This window comes from Nylanderia fulva, unplaced genomic scaffold, assembly GCF_048542155.1.
Source record: "Nylanderia fulva isolate GAGA-0341 unplaced genomic scaffold, ASM4854215v1 Scaffold168, whole genome shotgun sequence".
NCBI lineage: Eukaryota > Metazoa > Arthropoda > Insecta > Hymenoptera > Formicidae > Nylanderia > Nylanderia fulva.
In genome coordinates this window covers 210,981-230,431 of record NW_028189923.1, presented here as the reverse complement: position 1 = coordinate 230,431, position 19,451 = coordinate 210,981, and the positions used below count along the sequence as shown (strand labels likewise).

General features: G+C 38.5%; 4 protein-coding genes and 1 long non-coding RNA gene across 6 annotated transcripts; 3 read left to right on the top strand and 2 right to left on the bottom strand.

The window, feature by feature from the left end:
* Nucleotides 1-1,076: 1,076 nt before the first annotated feature.
* Nucleotides 1,077-3,027, top strand: LOC146723786 (uncharacterized). 2 transcript variants are annotated; one of them, XR_014924356.1, is made up of 6 exons: nt 1,077-1,467; nt 1,552-1,751; nt 1,901-2,017; nt 2,095-2,258; nt 2,385-2,597; nt 2,799-3,027. It is a non-coding gene; the product is annotated as an uncharacterized LOC146723786 (long non-coding RNA). The 2 variants fall into 2 exon arrangements; XR_014924357.1 differs by having other exon boundaries at nt 1,846-2,017.
* A 4,271-nt stretch (nt 3,028-7,298) lies between these two features.
* Nucleotides 7,299-8,042, top strand: LOC146723785 (uncharacterized). The gene has a single exon (XM_085481050.1). It carries the CDS (start codon nt 7,299-7,301, stop codon nt 8,040-8,042), a length of 744 nt encoding a protein of 247 aa, XP_085337176.1.
* A 5,049-nt stretch (nt 8,043-13,091) lies between these two features.
* On the top strand, nt 13,092-14,417 carry LOC146723784 (uncharacterized protein F54H12.2-like). The gene has a single exon (XM_085481049.1). The coding sequence runs from the start codon at nt 13,092-13,094 to the stop codon at nt 14,415-14,417; it is 1,326 nt and encodes a 441-aa protein (XP_085337175.1).
* A 2,126-nt stretch (nt 14,418-16,543) lies between these two features.
* On the bottom strand, nt 16,544-17,572 carry LOC114939121 (ATP-dependent DNA helicase PIF1-like). The gene has a single exon (XM_029313350.1). The coding sequence runs from the start codon at nt 17,570-17,572 to the stop codon at nt 16,544-16,546; it is 1,029 nt and encodes a 342-aa protein (XP_029169183.1).
* Nucleotides 17,573-18,110: 538 nt separating this feature from the next.
* Nucleotides 18,111-19,208, bottom strand: LOC114944025 (uncharacterized). Its single transcript, XM_029319727.2, has one exon. The coding sequence runs from the start codon at nt 19,206-19,208 to the stop codon at nt 18,111-18,113; it is 1,098 nt and encodes a 365-aa protein (XP_029175560.1).
* Nucleotides 19,209-19,451: the final 243 nt, after the last annotated feature.

The following is a 19,451-nucleotide window of genomic DNA, read 5'->3' as shown; positions in this document are numbered from 1 at the left end:
CTAAATGCACATGCTGAAAGCGTTGATCAGGAATTGCAATCTTAATTGGAGAATTCTTGGTGTGTCTTGAAATCTTCGCACGTTGACATGGAAGACAAGTTCGAGTCCATTCCTTCACATCTTTCTTCAAAGAAGGCCAAATGAATTTCAGTAGTAATTGTTTAGATGTCAATCTGCCGCTGGGGTGAGCGAGTCCATGAACAACATCAAAAATTCTCTTGCGTAAGAGTTTAGGAACATATGGACGAATTAATTCCGAAGAGCAATCACAATAAATAGGTATGGTTGATCCTGAAAGAATAAGTTTCTTCAACAGAAGTGAAGAATTTGAAGAAAGTAAAACTTGAAGTTCTTCATCTTCTTTCTGATAATTAGCAAGTTCTTCTAAAGAAACTATAATAGGCATTGAAATAGATTCAATTCTTGAAAGAGCATCAGCAACTGAATTCATTTTTCCAGAAATATAGGTAATATTTGTAGAGAATTGAGCAATAAAGTCCAATTGTCTGATCTGTCTTGGTGACGCTTTATCCAATTTCTGACGGAAAGCAAAAATCAAAGGTTTATGATCAGTTCTGATAATCAGTTGTCTTCCTTCAACAAAATGCCTGAAATGTTTAATAGCCAAATAAATGCTAAGAAGTTCTCTATCATAAGTGCTATAATTTCTTTGAGCTTTGTCTAGTTTCTTTGAGAAAAATGCTATTGGTTTGATATCGTCGTCAATAGACTGTTCAAGTGATGCACCAACAGCAAAGTCAGAAGCATCACAAGTTAAAATAAGAGGAGCATGAGGAGCAGGATGAGAAAGGGTAGTAACTTGTAAAAGTTCTTCTTTACATGACTCGAAAGCTAATTCCGCTTCTTTAGTCCAAGAAATAATTCTTCTATCCCTCTTGCGACTGTCCTTTAAATATTCTGTTAACAGAGCTTGATGATTTGCAGCATCCTTGAGACAGCGACGATAATAATTGATAATTCCTAAGAATCTGCGTAATTCATGAAGTGTCTTAGGTTTAGGATAATCAATAATTGATTTCACTTTTTCGGATGTAGGTTTAACTCCTTGGTTAGAAACTAAGTAACCAAGAAAAGAAATCTCGCTTTGACCGAAAAGACATTTAGCGACATTGATTGTCATTCCAGCTTGTTGAAGACGATCAAAAATAATGCGTAAGTGAGCAATATGTTCTTTCTCATCTTTAGAAGCAATAAGAATGTCATCAAGATAACAAAAGGCAAAACTCAAATCATTAAGTAAAGAGTTCATGAGCCGTTGAAAAGTTTGGGCTGCGTTTCGTAAACCGAAAGGCATTACGACAAATTCAAAAAGCCCAAATGGAGTAGTGACAGCTGTTTTGTGAATATCTTCTTTAGCGACGGGTACTTGATAGTACGCTTTAACTAAGTCGATTTTAGAAAAGATATTCTTACCAAAAAGTGAAGAAGAAAAATCTTGAATATGAGGTAAGGGATAACGATCCGGGATAGTCACTGAATTGAGTGCACGATAATCACCACACAGTCTCCAAGAATTTTGTTCCTTTTTAGGTACCATATGTAGAGGGGCTGCCCAGGAGCTGCTTGAAGGTCTGCAAATTCCTTGCTCCATCATAGACTTGAATTCTTCCTTGGCACATTTAAGTTTCTCAGGAGTAAGTCTTCTGGGAGTCGAAAATTTAGGAGAACCTTCCGTAACGATATGATGTTCAACACCATGTGTTTTTACCGAGGAAATTGGAGAAAAACGGGTGAGTCCTGGAAATTCGGTTAAAAATTTGTGGTACACAGAATCAGGAGATGTGGTAAAAATTGACAAATGTGCAACTTCTTGAATTTTTCCAGTATTCATAAGACCGGTAACATTATCAATCAATTTCTTGTTTTTAATGTCAATTAGGAGATTAAAATGACAAAGGAAATCGGCGCCTAAAATAGGACGTTGAATATCCGCGACACAAAATTTCCATTTGAATTCTCTCCTTAAACCGAGGTTCAAAATTAAAGTTTTAGAACCGTAAGTATTAATTTGAGTACCATTTGCGGCAAAAAGTTTTAAATTAGTATGCCACGGCTTCAATAAAACCTTTTTAGGTAACAACGATATATCAGCGCCCGTATCGACAAGAAAATTCAAATTTGAATGTCTGTCGAAAATAATGAGGCGATTGTTAGAAACACCGTCGTAAGCAGCCTCAGTCTTAAGCGGCGTTTTTAGTTTTCCTGTGAAGCCAAGAATGTTTTGGACATAGAACAAGGTAAAGTACATCGTTTAGCCTTATCACCAAACTTCTTATGGTAAAAACAAATTGATGTATCTTTAATATCTTTATTTGATTTGTCTTTGTTACGTGATAACGATCTAAATCTTCTATTCTCTCTAGACCGGCTTTTGGAACGATCTCGACGACGAGAAACTTCAAGAGCTTCGATTCTTCGTAGCAAATCCGCGAAATCCGAAGATTTATTATTTGCATTATTGGAAACTTCCGCGACTTGCAAACCGCCGTCCCGATCAGCAATTTTATCGGCTAATTCCGCAAGTTTAACAAGAGGAACATCCTCTACTACGGCTAAAGTCGTTTGAATTCTATGTGGTAAGCGTTGAAGCCAAATCATTTGCAAAACACTATCTGCTAAAGATCCTCCAGACAAATGACGAATTTCTCGAAGTAATTCCGAAGGCTTTTTATCATTAAGTTCAATTCCAGCTAATATTTGTCTCAAACGATTTTCCTCTGAATCCGTAAAGCGATTTATTAATATTTTCTTTAAATAATTATATTTATCTGTTTCAGGTGGATTTTCAATGACTTCAGATATGTTTACTAAGGCTTGTTCATCAAGATGACGAATGACAGAACTATATTTAATATCATCTGATCGAATTCGATAAACCGTAAACTCACTTTCAATAGAAGCAAACCAGAGTTTAGGTTGTTTATGCCAGAAAGTCGGTAGTTTTAATAAACGAAACTCATTTGAGTGAATTTGTAACATAGGATCACTCACCTGATGTCCAGTTTGAGAAGGTAAAATATTAATATTATTTGATCCAACCTGATTTGATCCGCTCGCCAAATCCATATCAATCTGTGTATCCGAACAGGGTCTAACTGGTGATCTATCGATTGGCATTTTCCTCTTGTTCCAGGAATCCGATAAAATGATTTGAGAATTTCCGTGAAGGACTAATTCGCCTCTGATGTTTCAAAGATCCGGAGAATGAATCTCTTAAAATCAGAATATCCAGCAATTCTTCCAAGCGATGATAATATTTCGCAGACTTCAAATACGACGATCACTTGGCACTTATTCCGCATCAGCCTTTAAAATGCGTCGGCTTTAATATCACGTCGGCTTTAATATCACGTCGGGTTTAATATCACGTCGGGGTCACCAAAAATGTAGCGACTTATAAATAAATTCACCAGATCTTTGAAAAAGTAATGTTTATTCATTGAAAGTATAAAGCGAAAGAACAAAAAGAATTAATATGTAACAAATAAATGAATGAATGTGTTGTTATGGAAATATATATTTTTCTTAAAAACATTATGTATATTAATGAATTGAAGTTATTACAAATGTATAAAGATGTAAAAATTGTAAAAGTGCAGTGAAAAGTGTAAGGTGTAATAAAAGTGTAGAGTGTAAATGAAAGGTGTGGATGATGAATGCTACACACGTACCTACGCTCTGCGTCGCTCAACAAATTTGCGAGGAGTGTGCAGAAATAGATGAAATGTCGGTGCGATGTCGCTGGTGCGGTATTCGCGAATTTATATTTTGTCGCAACCCTGTGCAGGAATTTCTAGATTTCGTAACGCGGCCGACCAAATATTTTAAACAAATAATTTGCATCGCGCATAACGCGAAATCATTCGACGCGCAATTTATTTTGAAATATATCGTGGAAAACCATGTCTTAGAGCCTCGAGTCATTTTAAACGGTACGAAAATAGTTGTATTAACGCTAGGTCATACGAAATTTATCGATAGTATCAATTACATGCCGATGCGTTTATCCGAATTACCTAAAGCTTTTGGACTGACAGAAGGTACGAATAAAGGCATTTTTCCACATTTATTCAATACTATCGATAATCAGTCTTATGTCGGAGCGTTACCCGGTGTTCAATATTATTCACCCGATTCTATGCAGATGAAAGAACGCGAAAAATTTCTCGCGTGACACTCCGAGATGACGCGCGCGAACTATGTGTTTGATTTTCAACGTGAAATATTGCTTTATTGTCGTAACGATGTAGATATCCTTAGACGAGCGTGTATGGCTTTTAGAAAAATATTCTTAGAGCGTGGAAACGTGTGTCCATTCGAGGAATGCACAACCATCGCCTCAACGTGTATGCGAGTATTTAGAAAAAACTTTTTACCCGAAAGAGAGATCGGTATCATTCCAACAGGGGGATACAGACATGCGAATATTCACTCGCGTAAAGCCCTGCAATGGTTGATATGGAAAGAGCGGGAGCTCGCTTATCATATTATCCATGGCGGTCGCGCTCGAGAATATCGATTACGCGATGGTACGCTAGTCGATGGATACTACGAGTCGGTAGAAAATAACGTAACGCAATACTTCGTATTACAGTTTCACGGTTGTTTTTGGCATGGTTGTCCAAGATGTTTTCGGGTAAATCGCGATAGACTGCTTTCGACAGATCGTACAGATACATGTGATTCACGCTACGAACACACCGTTGCAACGACATTTCGTCTTCGTAAGCGCGGATATAGGGTGATTGAGAAATGGGAATGCGACTTTGATCGCGAGATGAATGAAAATGTCGAGATGCGCAAATATCTACATCGACATCAAATGATAGACGTCAAACCGCTCGATCCCCGAGACTCATTTTACGGCGGACGCACAGGAAATATCGTAACGCGGTACGAGATCACGGGTACAGAAAGAATACGTTACGTGGATGTATGTTCTCTGTATCCGTTTGTGTTGAAGACCGGTGATTTTCCGATTGGTCACCCGACAATATACGTAGGTGAGGAATGCGAGGAATTAATCGGATTATCACCGGGATATAATTTCGATTCAGTCGAGGGGGTCGTGCGATGTAAAGTACTTCCTCCCCGCGATCTCTTTCATCCTGTATTACCCTATCGCGTGCAGGGTAAATTATTATTTGCGTTATGTCGTAGTTGCTGCGAAACATTTTCTCAGATTGCGTGTACTCACGAAGCTCACGAACGCGAATTCGAAGATACATGGATATCGTGCGAATTACGAAAAGCAATCGAGAAAGGATATTTAGTGACAGGGGTTAGTGAGATTTGGCAATATAACATCACTCGTTACGAAACGGGTACGCGACAAGGGGGTCTATTTACGGAATACATCAATACATTTCTACAATTAAAGCAAGAAGCTAGCGGATGGCCGAGCAACTGTGTCGATAACGTTGCTAAAGAGCGTTACATCCGTGAGTATGAGGAAGTAGAAGGAATCGTTCTTGAAAAAGATAACATTGCACACAATTCCGGTTTACGCTCGGTGGCTAAATTATGCTTGAATTCTTTTTGGGGTAAATTTGGTCAACGTGCAAACTTACCGAATACCGTGATTGTCAAAACACAAGAACGATTAATGAGTTTGCTCACTAGCCCTCAACATGAAATAACCGATATATTGCCTGTAAACGATGAGGTGATATATGTTTCGTTTCAACTACGAGAAGAGGCGATCGTACCTTCGCCTCTTACTAATGTTATAATAGCGGCTTACACGACGGCTCAAGCGCGATTAAAATTGTATGATTATTTAAAAAAATTAGACAAGCGCGTTTTATATTACGACACGGATTCCTGTATTTATGTAAGTCGCGGAGAGCCGCAGGAATACGAACCGCATACGGGTAATTTTTTAGGCGACATGACGGATGAACTCGCTATCTACGGACAAGGTAGTTACATTGAGTCGTTCGTATCCGGTGGTCCGAAATTTTACGCATATGTGGTCCGTACACCCGAAGGACTCACACGCGAAGTTTGCAAGGGTATAACCTTAAATTTTGAAAACTCGCGTTTAGTTAATTTTAATAGTATTAAAGATTTATTGTTGCGTAAAGAAAGAGAAGAGGAACGAGAAGAGGAAGCGCTCGGAGAACAGGTTGAAGAGGCGATTCCTGGGACATCGATAAATCTTCGTTTTAAAGCCATTCGGCGAACCGCATTTCACGATATAATAACGCGTGACGAAACAAAAATATGCAAGTCTGTGTTATTAAAACGAAGATTTATCAAAAATCGATATTCTCTTCCTTACGGTTATTTACCGGAACAATGACATTGCTCTCCTCTTTACACTCTTCTATCTTTGCGGAGATACGCGTGCGTTTTTCGCCACTTGCATAGAAGTGCAAATATTATATAAAAGTGTAAATATTGTAAAAGTAAAATGTATTTCATCAAATATTATAAAATATTATACTTTATATTATATTTTATAAATCGGAGTTTTAAAATACCCGTAGTTTTAATTTTATTTTTATATTAGAAAGGATAAGGAATAGTTTAACTAAAGTTAGAAGATGTAGATATTAGTAATGAGAAAAAAATACTTTGTAAATATAAATACAAAAATTTATATTTTTAATAAAAAATATTGTTCAGTAATAAAATTTATATATTTTAATAAAAAATATTGTTTCCCCATCCTAGTTTTAATAATAATAATTAACCTTTTAAGCGAAATCATTTTTATTTAGTGAAATATTAAATTTTTAACAAAATTTTTAATATAATTTTATTTTGTCTGAAAAACTTTAACATAAAAATATTTAATTTTAAAAAAATTTTTGTTACGTACAATTTTTATATATTCAAATATATTCTCGCCGAACTCACATACGTCCACTATCACAAGACATACACACCAACAAGAACATTTGATTAAAAGCTGATTGTGGGCAGCGCAACGTAGCGCTCGTCAGCTGATCGGTAGCGGTGCGCTAACCAGGCGCTCATCAGCTGATCGGTAGTTGCGAGCTAACCAGGCGCTCATCAGCTGATCGGCGCTCGTCAGCTGATCGGCGCTATTCGCTGTACGCTAGCACGAGCATGCGACCGCCGCGGGTTGGCCCCCGGTGCGCGAATAAGCTTTTTCCGCCGTACTCATTTCATACTATGAGTAATATTAAAATTTAAATACACGGACGCTCTTTACGCTAATTTTTTGTTTTTAAGAACGCGCCGGATTAGACTTTCTTTCATTTACGAGATTGTACGTAAACGGTAAATATCACGTTCATTTTGGGGAAATGGATGTACGCTGGAAACATCCTTGGACGTCGATCGTCTGCGGGCCTACGGGATGTGGAAAAACGATTTTCGTGAAAACATTTCTTCGTTATTTGTTCGACGTGTCCGATACTCGATTCGAGAGAATTTTATTTTATTACGCCGAGTGGCAAGATGCCTATCAACGCCTGCAATGCGATGAAAATGAAAGAGAAGAGAAGAGTAGCGTAAGAAAAAAGAACGTATATGCAAATAGCGTTCCGATAAACTCGAAGAAAAATATAATCGAATTTTACGAGGGTTTACCGCGCTCGGAAGATTATTCTTACGATCCACTCACCCCGAAATTAGTGATAATCGACGATCTTATGAGAGAGTCGTCATCGTGCGATGTTATCGTAGATCTGTTTACTAAAGAAAGCCATCATAAGAATCTCAGTGTTATTCTCATTTCGCAAAATCTCTTCCATCAGGGACGCGGACAACGCGACATATCTCTCAATGCGAATTACATAGTAGTTTTCAAAAATCCACGCGATCGCGCGCAAATTTGGCATTTAGCGCGTCAAGTATATCCGGACGATCCTAAGTTTATGGAAGAAGCGTACTACGACGCTACCTCGAAGCCTCACGGGTATTTATTGCTCGATTTAAAACAATCGACTCCAGATGAATATCGATTTCGGACGTGTATCTTTCCCAACAATAAGCTGCATTACGCGTACATTCCACGTAGATCGATCAAAAGAGGCGGAGGCGTATAAAAGACTCGTATTCACACACGACTTATCACTCGTGCAATTACACTGCGATGGTAAAAAAAGAAAAAAAATCGCAACCGGCATCATCGTCGTCGTCGAAGAATTCATCCGACGGCGCGGTAAAAATCGCTAAACGATCTATCGGCGAAAGAAACACGAATCTTTTGAAAATTTTATGTTATCTGAAAAAAAATCAAAGAACAGCGTTTTTACGTTCCGTCGATAATTATCTCATTAAGTGTATTCAAGAGTGCGTTTTCAATACTCTTAAAGGTAACTTACCGCTTGCGAGTAGTGAAAAGAAACGCCTTGCTAGACATAAATCGATCCTACGTCGTATTGCTGCGAAAAAAGATAATTTGAAAGTTAAGAAAAAACTATTGGTGCAACGCGGCGGATTCTTACCCTGTCTTATTGCTCCTATACTCGGAGCTATATTATCACAGATCATTGGAGATTAAAAAAGGGACGCTATTCTGTGTATATTTGTTGCGTCAAATGTGAAAAAGATAAAATATTTACAATTCAATAATGGAAAGAGCAAAAAAAATGGTTTTAATTTCGTCGGAAAATCTCGAAAGACTGCAGCGACAACCGGAAATTTCCTCTAACGCGTCGGCCGATAATTCATCGAATAAAATTACCGAGATATCGAATGTGGAAAATGATACTAATAATTTCGTACGGACCCCGGGAACTCCTTTGTCACGGCTCGATGCAGAGATGTGGCGTATTCTGAATCTCACACCTCAGGTCAGCGAGGACGAAAGATGGAAAATGTATAAGGAGATACTTCAGCGTTATCTTCAATTTATTCGTGCTGCGAGAAAACGTTTACGCAAAAACGTGCACGCCAGCGATGAACGCGATGGAGAACAGGACAAAGACACGAAAGAGCAAGAGGATAATAACTTCGATGATGACGATGAACTTATGGAAACGCAAACTTTAATTACCAGCGACGGTAACATTAGCGCCGCTAGTAGTAGTAGTTTCGAGAAAAAACGCGCTCAATCAGCGGAAATGATACAAAAAATACTTAATAGTGTTCCGAAAAATTATCGTAGTAAAGCACGCTTGCTAATGAAGCAACTGCTCCTTACTCCGTCAGCTAAGATTACCTGGAATAGACAAGGGCTCGTAACTATAGACGGCGACATTGTGGAGGGTTCGAATATCGCGGAACTTATAAACGATGCGGTACGCGAGAGAAAAACGGTAGAAGCAACCGGAAGAAATCAGTTTGCTCGATTACTACGTGACATAGGTACGTCACCGCGTCTCATAGGAATTACCTCGCGGATCCTCCACTCCAATCACACGTTCAAAATCGTACAGTCACAGGTTAGACGAAGCGAGTGAAACCGAAGGAGATACGCAATTTATATCCGCCGACAAGGAAGGTGACGACGACGGTGACAACGATAGAACATTACCACATAACGTAGTTTCTCCGTCAAAGAGAAGAAGAGGTTTACTCGATTGGATAAATCTCAATTGATGGAATTCGAAAAATTGTATTACGACCCCTCGCATTATGCAGGCTACTCTGCGGTGGACAATTTATCGCGAGTCGTTAAACCGAATTTTACGCGTAACAAAGTCGTCGAGTGGCTTAAATCACAGGATGCATACACGCTGCATCGGCCGGTACGACGAAAATTTCCTCGTTTACATTATAACGTAACAAATATCGATGATTTATGGGAAGCCGATTTAATCTATCTTCGTAATCTCAAGAGCTATAATGACGGCTATTCTTATCTATTAACGGTTATCGATGTGCTTAGTAAATTTGTTTGGGTAGAACCTTTACGTGACAAAACAGCTACCTGCGTAATAAAGGCCTTTTAACAAATATTTTCGAGAAACGAGGGTCGACTACCTGTATACTTATAGACCGACAAAGGCAAAGAATTTATCGCCCGCCCTGTACAAAATTTCTTAAAAGAAAAAAACATCCGTTTTCGTGTAACGCGCAATCCCGATATTAAAGCGTCTATAGTGGTTAAAGCGTCTACGATTTAATAGAACACTCAAGGAGCGGATGTGGCGTTATTTTACGCATAAAAATACACGTCGTTACTTTGATGTTTTACAAGATATTGTTCACGCTTACAATCATACTCGTCATTCCACCATCAAAATGCAACCCGCTGTCGTTACGCGAGAAAATGCTCGTACCGCGTGTGAAAATATGAAACGACGATGGGATAACGATAAAGAAAAGAAAAAGAAGCGTGGGCGTAAACAAAAGGCTAAATACCGCGTGAACGATCTCGTACGCGTCAGTAGAGCAAAAGTAACCTTCGAGAAAGGGTACGAGGCGAAGTGGAGCGAGGAGATATTTCGAATTCATCGAGTTCTCGAACGGAGAAGACCCCGCGTATATGAATTAAGTGATTTATCGGGTGAAATTATAGACGAAATTTTTTACGAACAAGAATTAGCACCGGTTATTAAAGACTTACGTGACGAGGAATTTATCGTCGATCGTGTGATAAAAAGCAGAGGACGCGGTAACAATAAACAATTATTAGTTAGCTGGCAAGGGTGTAGCATTCATCATCCACACCTTTCATTTACACTCTACACTTTTATTACACCTTACACTTTTCACTACACTTTTACACTTTTTACATCTTTATACATTTGTAATAACTTCAATTCATTAATATACATAATGTTTTTAAGAAAAATCAATATTTCCATAACAACACATTCATTCATTTATTTGTTACATATTAATTCTTTTTGTTCTTTTGCTTTATACTTTCAATGAATAAACATTACTTTTTCAAAGATCTGGTGAATTTATTTATAAGTCGCTACATTTTTGGTGACCCCGACGTGATATTAAAGCCGACGTGATATTAAAGCCGACGTGATATTAAAGCCGACGCATTTTAAAGGCTGATGCGGAATAAGTGCCAAGTGATCGTCGTATTTGAAGTCTGCGAAATATTATCATCGCTTGGAAGAATTGCTGGATATTCTGATTTTAAGAGATTCATTCTCCGGATCTTTGAAACATCAGAGGCGGATTTACTGTAGCATTCATCATCCACACCTTTCATTTACACTCTACACTTTTATTACACCTTACACTTTTCACTGCACTTTTACACTTTTTACATCTTTATACATTTGTAATAACTTCAATTCATTAATATACATAATGTTTTTAAGAAAAATCAATATTTCCATAACAACACATTCATTCATTTATTTGTTACATATTAATTCTTTTTGTTCTTTCGCTTTATACTTTCAATGAATAAACATTACTTTTTCAAAGATCTGGTGAATTTATTTATAAGTCGCTACAAGAGTATCCTTCTAAATTTAACTCCTGGATACCCGCTTCGAATTTAACTATTCTTCGAAATGAGAGTGGATCAATTTCTTCTGGTTCTTCCAAGCAATAGCAGTATACGCTATTCCCCCGACAATAAAACCTTATCGTTCATTACGGAATTACCTCAATCGCTGCAGTTACACGGTGACTGGGAAGTCGCGTTGAGCAAAATCCAATTCCCTAATACCTTTTTTCATGTAAGGCGCGGAGAAAATGTACTCAGTTTCGTCGATATCGACCCTTAAGTTAAAGAGAAAAATAAAGAAGATGAGATGTTAACTTCGAAGGAAGCCGTAATATCAAATGGCGTTTATAATAATATGGAAGAGCTCGTCTCCACGATTAATTCGTCGTGCAAAGAAGCCGGTTCCCATATTCGTTTGGAGCAAGAAAAATTACAGGCGGTAGTATTTTTTTCTCCCTCGCGTGTCCCGCTGGTTGCAATCTGATTCATTATATGCATTTTTCCGATAGACTTTTGCAAATGATCGGTTTAGCTGATTTTATTTATAACGCTCCTAAGGGGAGAAGTCACTATTGTTCTATGCTCACGACATCTAAGCTTAATTTCAAAGAAAAATCTACTTCAATTTTTCTTAAACTCGGTTCTCTTGACGAAAATAAAGTACGTCGCGAAGGATTCTATAGTTACGAAGCGTGTAGTTTGGCGCGGGGTATTCCCGATAAACTGTTCGTTTATTGCGATATTTGCGAACCTTACATAACAGGCGATGTGCAAACTCTTCTTCTCCGAATAGTGCCTGTCACAGGAGTGGGGCGCGATTACGAATATGGAACGAATCAAGTGAAATATTTCTCACCTCCGCATTATATCCCGGTGCGCCTAACAAATTTCCGACGGATTGAAATCGATATAAAAGACAATACTAGAAAAAATATACCATTTGAATCCGGCACATTAACGGTGACTTTACATTTTAAACGTATCGATTAGATTTTTAAAAATACTCTGTAAAGATTTTTTTGATAAGAAAGAAGGATTTTGTTCATTAATATGGATTATTATTCGGAGTATTATAACGGATTACAAAACAGTGGAACTCGCGGCGGTGGAATTCCACGAGTTTTTGTCGGTTCACCCTATCAACGAGGTCATGGAATAGGTAGTTTTCTCGGAGGAATGTTCAGACGCGTATTGCCTTATTTAACTAGAGGACTAGGGGCAGTGGGTAAAGAAGCTTTGCGCGCCGGGGTTAATATAATCGAGGATGTTGAAAATAAAATGCCGTTAAAGGTAGCTGTCAAGCATCGTTTTGAACAATCGCGTGACAATCTTAAGAGAAAAGCTAGGGAAAAAATAAGTAGTCTAATGAAAGGTAGGGGATATAAATCGGATGAAAAAATTCATGTAGCGCAGTTTCCTTTCGGCAGGCTTAAGACTCACGTCGCTAAATCCTCGGTAACCGCATCGCGTAAACGTCGTTAGACAAATAAGAAAAAAAGTTTATCGAAAATCAAGTCGCGTGAGAAAAAAAGAACAAATACAAAAAAAACTAAAAATAATACGAGAAAAAATCGCTCGACTGTAAAAAGACTCAAGTCGTCCGCGAAACGGCGTAAAGCTAATAGCGGTAAAAAGCGTACAGTATACGATATATTTTCATAATCGCCATTATTCTAAATACGCTTGTTCGTGACAATAACGTTGGTAGAGCATGCGGTGAAAGAAAAAAATGTCATTTCTTCACACACACTCGAGCGAGTGTTTAAAGAGCGAGCTCGATCTCTTCTCTTTACCGCCCACGCAAACTAGCATCAAAAGTTCGCAATGGATTTATTACAAACCCGTGACCTCGCTTTCGGACGACTCCCCGCTAGAATTCGTCATCCCGGGTCACGGAGAAGAATATTTAGATCTCACACACACGTTACTAAGTCTTCGGGTACGTGTAGAAACCGAGCCGCTACCCGGTCTCGCCACCGGATCCGCCGTCAACGTGGGCCCCGTAAATTATTTTCTTCATTCCATCTTCAATCAAATCGACGTGTATTTCAATCAAAAGCTCGTGTCGCCTCCAAACAACGCTTATGCGTACCGCGCGTACATCGAAGCGTTGTTAAATTATTCATCACCCGCAAAAACTTCCCATCTAACCTCGTGCTTATGGGATGCGGATACACCCGGTCACATGGACGATACAGTAGGAGCGGAAGGCAATACCGCTATAGCGAGACGAGCTGGTTACATACGCGGAGGGCGCGCGCTAGATCTTATAGGTTACCTCCATTGCGACGTTTTCAATCAGGACAAATTCTTAATTAATGGCGTCGAGGTGCGGTTGAGACTCGTGCGCTCGAAAGATATGTTTTGTTTCATAGAAACTAATTGCACGTCGAAAATTCGTATACTCGATGCAAGCCTAATGGTGAGAAGAGCGAAAATAAGTTTCGGAGTATTACTAGCGCATGCTAGAATGCTGAGCAAAGTTACCGCCAAGTATCCGCTTACGAGAGTTGAAATTAAAACATTCACGATTCACAGTGGGGTTGTGGGTGAATCGTTAGATAATGTAATACTGGGACAATTACCGAAACGAATAATAGTAGGTTTCGTCGATAATAAAGCGTTTAACGGTGACAGAAAATTGAATCCGTTTAATTTCCAAAATTACGGAATAAATTTCTTCTCGCTATACGTCGACGGTACACAAATACCCAGTAGACCGTTACAACAGGTTTTCTCGTCTCGCGAACCGCTTTACATCGAAGCTTATCATATGCTTTTCTCAGGGACGGGTATCCATTTTTTGAACGAGGGAAATTCTATAAGTAGAGATGATTATTCTCAGGGATATACGTTATTCGCTTTTGATCTTACACCCGATCTATCCGCTAATTGCGCCGGTCATTGGAATCTCGTGAGACACGGAAGTCTTCGGTTAGAAGTGAGATTCGAGAAGGCACTCACCGAAACAATTAGTTGTATCGTTTACGCCGAATTCGATAATGTCGTAGAAATCGACGCATCGCGTCAAGTTATCGTCGATTTTTCCGGTTAGCTTTTAACGCTCGTTTACCAACATGTATTCATACACAGTAATGTAATACGCGATTAGAAAATTTTCCCCCTCCTCTTCTTTTGGAAATTTTGATGACGCTATTCACGAAGTGGAAACTATGTAACGCGCTAGAATGAATTCAGTTTTGTACGAGACACGAACAAACGCGCACGTTTCGCTAAGAGCTTGTACCTCACCAACGAAAATCTCACAATATGGACATAGTCGTCGACATACAAGGTTTCCGCGATGAAGCCAATAAATTTATCGCGAAGGAAGTCGCCGTTGTCGCAATCGATGCTCCGATTGTCGAGCATTGGATTATGATGCCACCATACGCGTTTGAAAAATTACCCGCAAAAGCAAGACAAGAAAACAATTGGCTCTCACGAAATTATCACGGTATCGAGTGGTTTGACGGCTCAGTTAATCCTAAATATTTTACCTCGCATCTCCGCGAAATCGCAAGACACGCGCGCTGCGTTTACGTCAGAGGTAACGAAAAAGCAAACTACTTGAGGAATTTACTTTCCAGAGATATAAATAATTTGGAGGGTACCTCACCAGCATTTAAAAATCTACCGGATGAGGAGGATATCGTACAATATTGCGGTCATCACGGGATTCGAAAATTTGGAACCTTTCATTGCGCGTTATACAATGCTTATAAATTAAAATGCTGGCTAAGTGTGCAAAATAATTGCGAGAACGTTTCGACCTCTACCGAAGCTACTTGTAGTTCTGACGAAAGTTGGGAAATTACCTTCGACGATAGCGACGATAAATACGACGCCGCCGTTTCTTGCGATGTAAATGAGAATATAACTAAAATACAAATAGAGGAGAAAAATCAGCAAAACAACGAACAGCAGATTGAAAAAGAAGAAGAGAGATTTGTGATTTCTGAACCGTCATCGACGTTGACGGATAAAAACAAGAACGAAACAATTTCCATCTCGACGCAAACTGACATTGAAAACCTCTCAAAACAACTCAAGATAGAAGAAGACGCATTGTCAAAAGAGGTAAAAACTGGTATTGTTCAAATAATACCGTACACTCGTTCGTATTCGGGACAAAAAAATGAACTCTCGCGAAATTCTACAAGCATTGCGTCATCTAGATGCCAGACATGTTGGAGTCTATGCAGCCGACAGAGTTCCGAGGGTGTGGACGAGGTCGACGGCTATCGTCGCTAACACCGACAATCACGATCGACCTGGAGAACATTGGATCGCCTTCTACCTCGATGAACACGGCACAGCCACTTACTTCGACAGCTACGGATTACCCCCCTTGTATCCAGGATTTCTTATCCGACTTCGACGAAACTCCATCATCCATCGTTGGAATATTCAACAATTACAAGGAATTTTTTCTAAGACTTGCGGACAATACTGCTGTGTATTTTTATATTATACTAGTATGCCCTGTCTCGGCTTTGCTCGAGATAATAATGTGATTGATCCTACGGATTAGAAGTGAATTATTCAATCGACATCTCGCGCGCCCCTTATTATACATTGTTGGTACTACGTCAGAAACCTTTACGCAAGTGCCAACAACAACTGTACCAAGTTTCAACTCAATTAGTTGAATGATGCGCGAACGCATAAAGCCCGAACACATAAACAAATTCATTTTTACATATTATATTACATTGCTCGTAGTAAACTATTCACGGAGAAAGTTAGAAGAACATCAGTCATGGGGATCACTATGCTTTTTTACATAGATGCCATTTGTAAAAAAACATGGTGACCTCCATGACTGATTTTCTACTACCGTTACTTCTTAATATAATGAAATTAATATTTACGAATGAAGACGGAAACCTTAAAGCTGGTATAAAAATCGACTGAATTGGGATTTGAAGAGGAAGGACTTTGAACACGATTGGTCAAAATTTTCGTACAGTTGATATTAAGTAGAAATCAATACAAAAGAATTAATTTTAAATTTTATTATTTTTGTTATTCAAGTTTGTAACAAATGAGTATATTACAAAGTTGTTAGTAAATAACATGTGACACTTAAACTTATAAATGAGGTAGGTAGGGCAGATAGTTTTAAATTTGTAGCAATAAAATATATTATTTTGAATTATAAATACTTTTACTTTCAATTCAATTTAGCACTAATCGGTGCACAATATTTTTGGTTAACCTGTCTTTAGCTAACACAAATAGATTCGACGGTTTTCCTACACGTGAACATGCAACATATAGTTGCCCATGAGAAAAACATGGATTTTCCAAATCTAAACCACAAATGGACATTGTTTGACCTTGAGACTTATTTATGGACATGGCAAAAGCTAAACGAATTGGAAACTGTAGCCTTCTGAAGGGTATCGTAGAATCTGACGGTATCATTAGAATACGTGGCAACAGGACCACTTCTCCTTTAAACTTTCCAGTTAAAATGGTTGCTTCAAGAATATTTCCGGTGATTTTTTTGATGACCAAACGCGTACCGTTGCATAATCGAGGTGGATTCAAATTACGCAAAAGAATGATAGGTGAACCAATCTTTAATCGAAGATTATGTGGTGGCATTCCAGGTATATCCAGTGAATTCAAAAATTCAATTGGAAAATTTACACTTTCATTTTCATCAACAACAGTATCGATTGATTTAAAAGACATCAGATCGCCTGGTAACAACTGTTGTATCTGGAAGTTAATTTCGTCAACATCAACATTTTTGGCTGCCAAAATAGCCCGATCACTGAGCCAGTTATGATTCAAGTAATTACTCTGTATATCCGGGAAAATACTCTGAATCAATTCATTTTTTCCGTGAAGAACAGTGCAGAAATTGTCTGGCAGTTTAATGCATTGCGTATTTGGTTGCAGTTCTATTTTACCGTTCCCAATATCTAGTAATTGTTCGGAAAATATTTGTGCTGATGGATCATTTTGCAATTGTATGCGCATATTTATAGTCAATCGAAGTGTTTCAACACTTCGCCATAAGAATGATTGTTTTAAACATGCATTAATCTCATCCGCAAAAGTAGAGCGAGGTATAACCGGTAAGGTCTGTCGGAAATCACCAGATAATAGTAAGATAGCACCACCGAAAAGTTTATCATTGCCTTTTAAATCTTGCATAGTTCTATGCAATGCCTCGAGTGAATATTTGTGTGCCATTGTGCACTCATCCCAAATTATGAGTGAACTCTTCCGCAACACTGCAGCTATTTCACTATTCTTTTTTATGTTACATAATGCGTTTGGCTTATTATGAATGTCCAATGGCAGCTTGAATGTTGAATGTGCCGTTCGCCCACCATCTAGCAAAGTAGCCGCAATGCCAGACGATGCGACTGCCAATGCGATTTTCTGTTGTGACCGTATTTTGGCAAGAATCAACGATATTAAAAATGTCTTACCGGTTCCACCTGGTGCGTCCAAGAAAAAAAACCGCCTTGTTCAGTAGCAACACCCAGCATAATCCGATCATAAATAATTTTTTGTTCTGCTGTCAGTAATGGCTCACTGTTCACGATAATTGTTGCTAAATTACAATGGTCATATTGTTTTTCTCGTTGTAAATCGGTATTGACTAAGTCGGCGGCTGGGCGAGCAGGTGATGGCATACCATAATGATTAAGTGGTAAATTTGAAATTAAAACACATAAATCCTCGATCAACACTAACGCTTCATTATACATCTCAGGCGTATAATCTATGTTTTGGCATTGATCTGTTTGTCTAATCGGTGCAATATGTCTTCTGTCATACAATTTTTATATTTTTCCCACAAAGTGTGTGCTTGTGATGGATAACATGTCGTCAAAATAATTGCAAACAGCTGACGAATGTTATTGGGCGTTGATGTCAACGCAGCATCAGCAAGCGTTAAGTCCCAATGGTTATCGTCTTCTAGCAATTGCAGTTCACGACATGCATCTTGGTATGTATTGAATACTCGGCCGTTGACTGTTCGCAGAAATTCAAAAGACGTTGGTCCGGGAACATTCACCAATAATAAACGTAAATAGAAGCACTCACGTTGCTTTGGATTTACCGTGTAAAGTCGCCCCAATGTCTTAGCTTTGAATATGCCTGTAACGGAAGGATGTGGTTTTCCTTGTTTTCGTGGCACCCATTTTTTACCAGATTTGTTCCATGTGAAATAACGTGGAACATCAGTATATATCAATGTCTTTGCGAATTGACCAAAAATGTCAGATCTTTGACACAATGTAAAAAACTCAGTTAGTGTCGTTTTTGGAGCCTCAAGCGCTCTTTGGAGAACATTTTCTTCAGTGAAGTATACACGTTGACCGTTTTCAAGATGTATTGCTAGATGCTGGACAGCAGGGTCTCTTTCGTGTATGGAAAAGCTAAGAATATGCCAAATAGCTTCGTTGCTGCTGATGTATCTACCCATTTGGTATCGTGTAATTTCGTCATTTTCATTTACATTTTGTACTCCAAACATGGCCAAATCACTGCCTTTATTTACATATTTACAAATGTACCTAATTGATTTTACAGAACTGCAAAGCTCGACATTGATATGAGCCTCATAAGTTTTTGAAAGTAATGGTGAGTATGGTACCACCCACCGATTATCAAATTCTACTTGATTTGTAGAATTCGGCAGTCGCATCGTGAATGTGTGGCCACCATTCTCAGTATTTCTGCGTCGATACATTGGATAACCGTCAATATCCGTGATAGTGTCATTCGTATGCGGCTTTGGGAAATTTTTCTTACATTTTCCATTTTCCATGCATGGTAATGTCATGTTGAAAGCACCGCACGGCCCGTGGTTCATGTGTTTGGTAACAATATCAAATAATTCTTGATCAATTGATCGGTCTGGAATTTCAGCTGAAATTATTTGATCAATTTCTTCTGGACGGATTTTATCTTGAAGCCAAATTAAAATGTGTGCATGAGGCAAACCTCGCTTTTGCCACTCAATCGAATACAGCCAACAACGTGTGATACCAAAAACTGAATATTTAACAATAAAATCAATTAAGGATTTCAATTTTTGTTTGAACACACGTGCAGT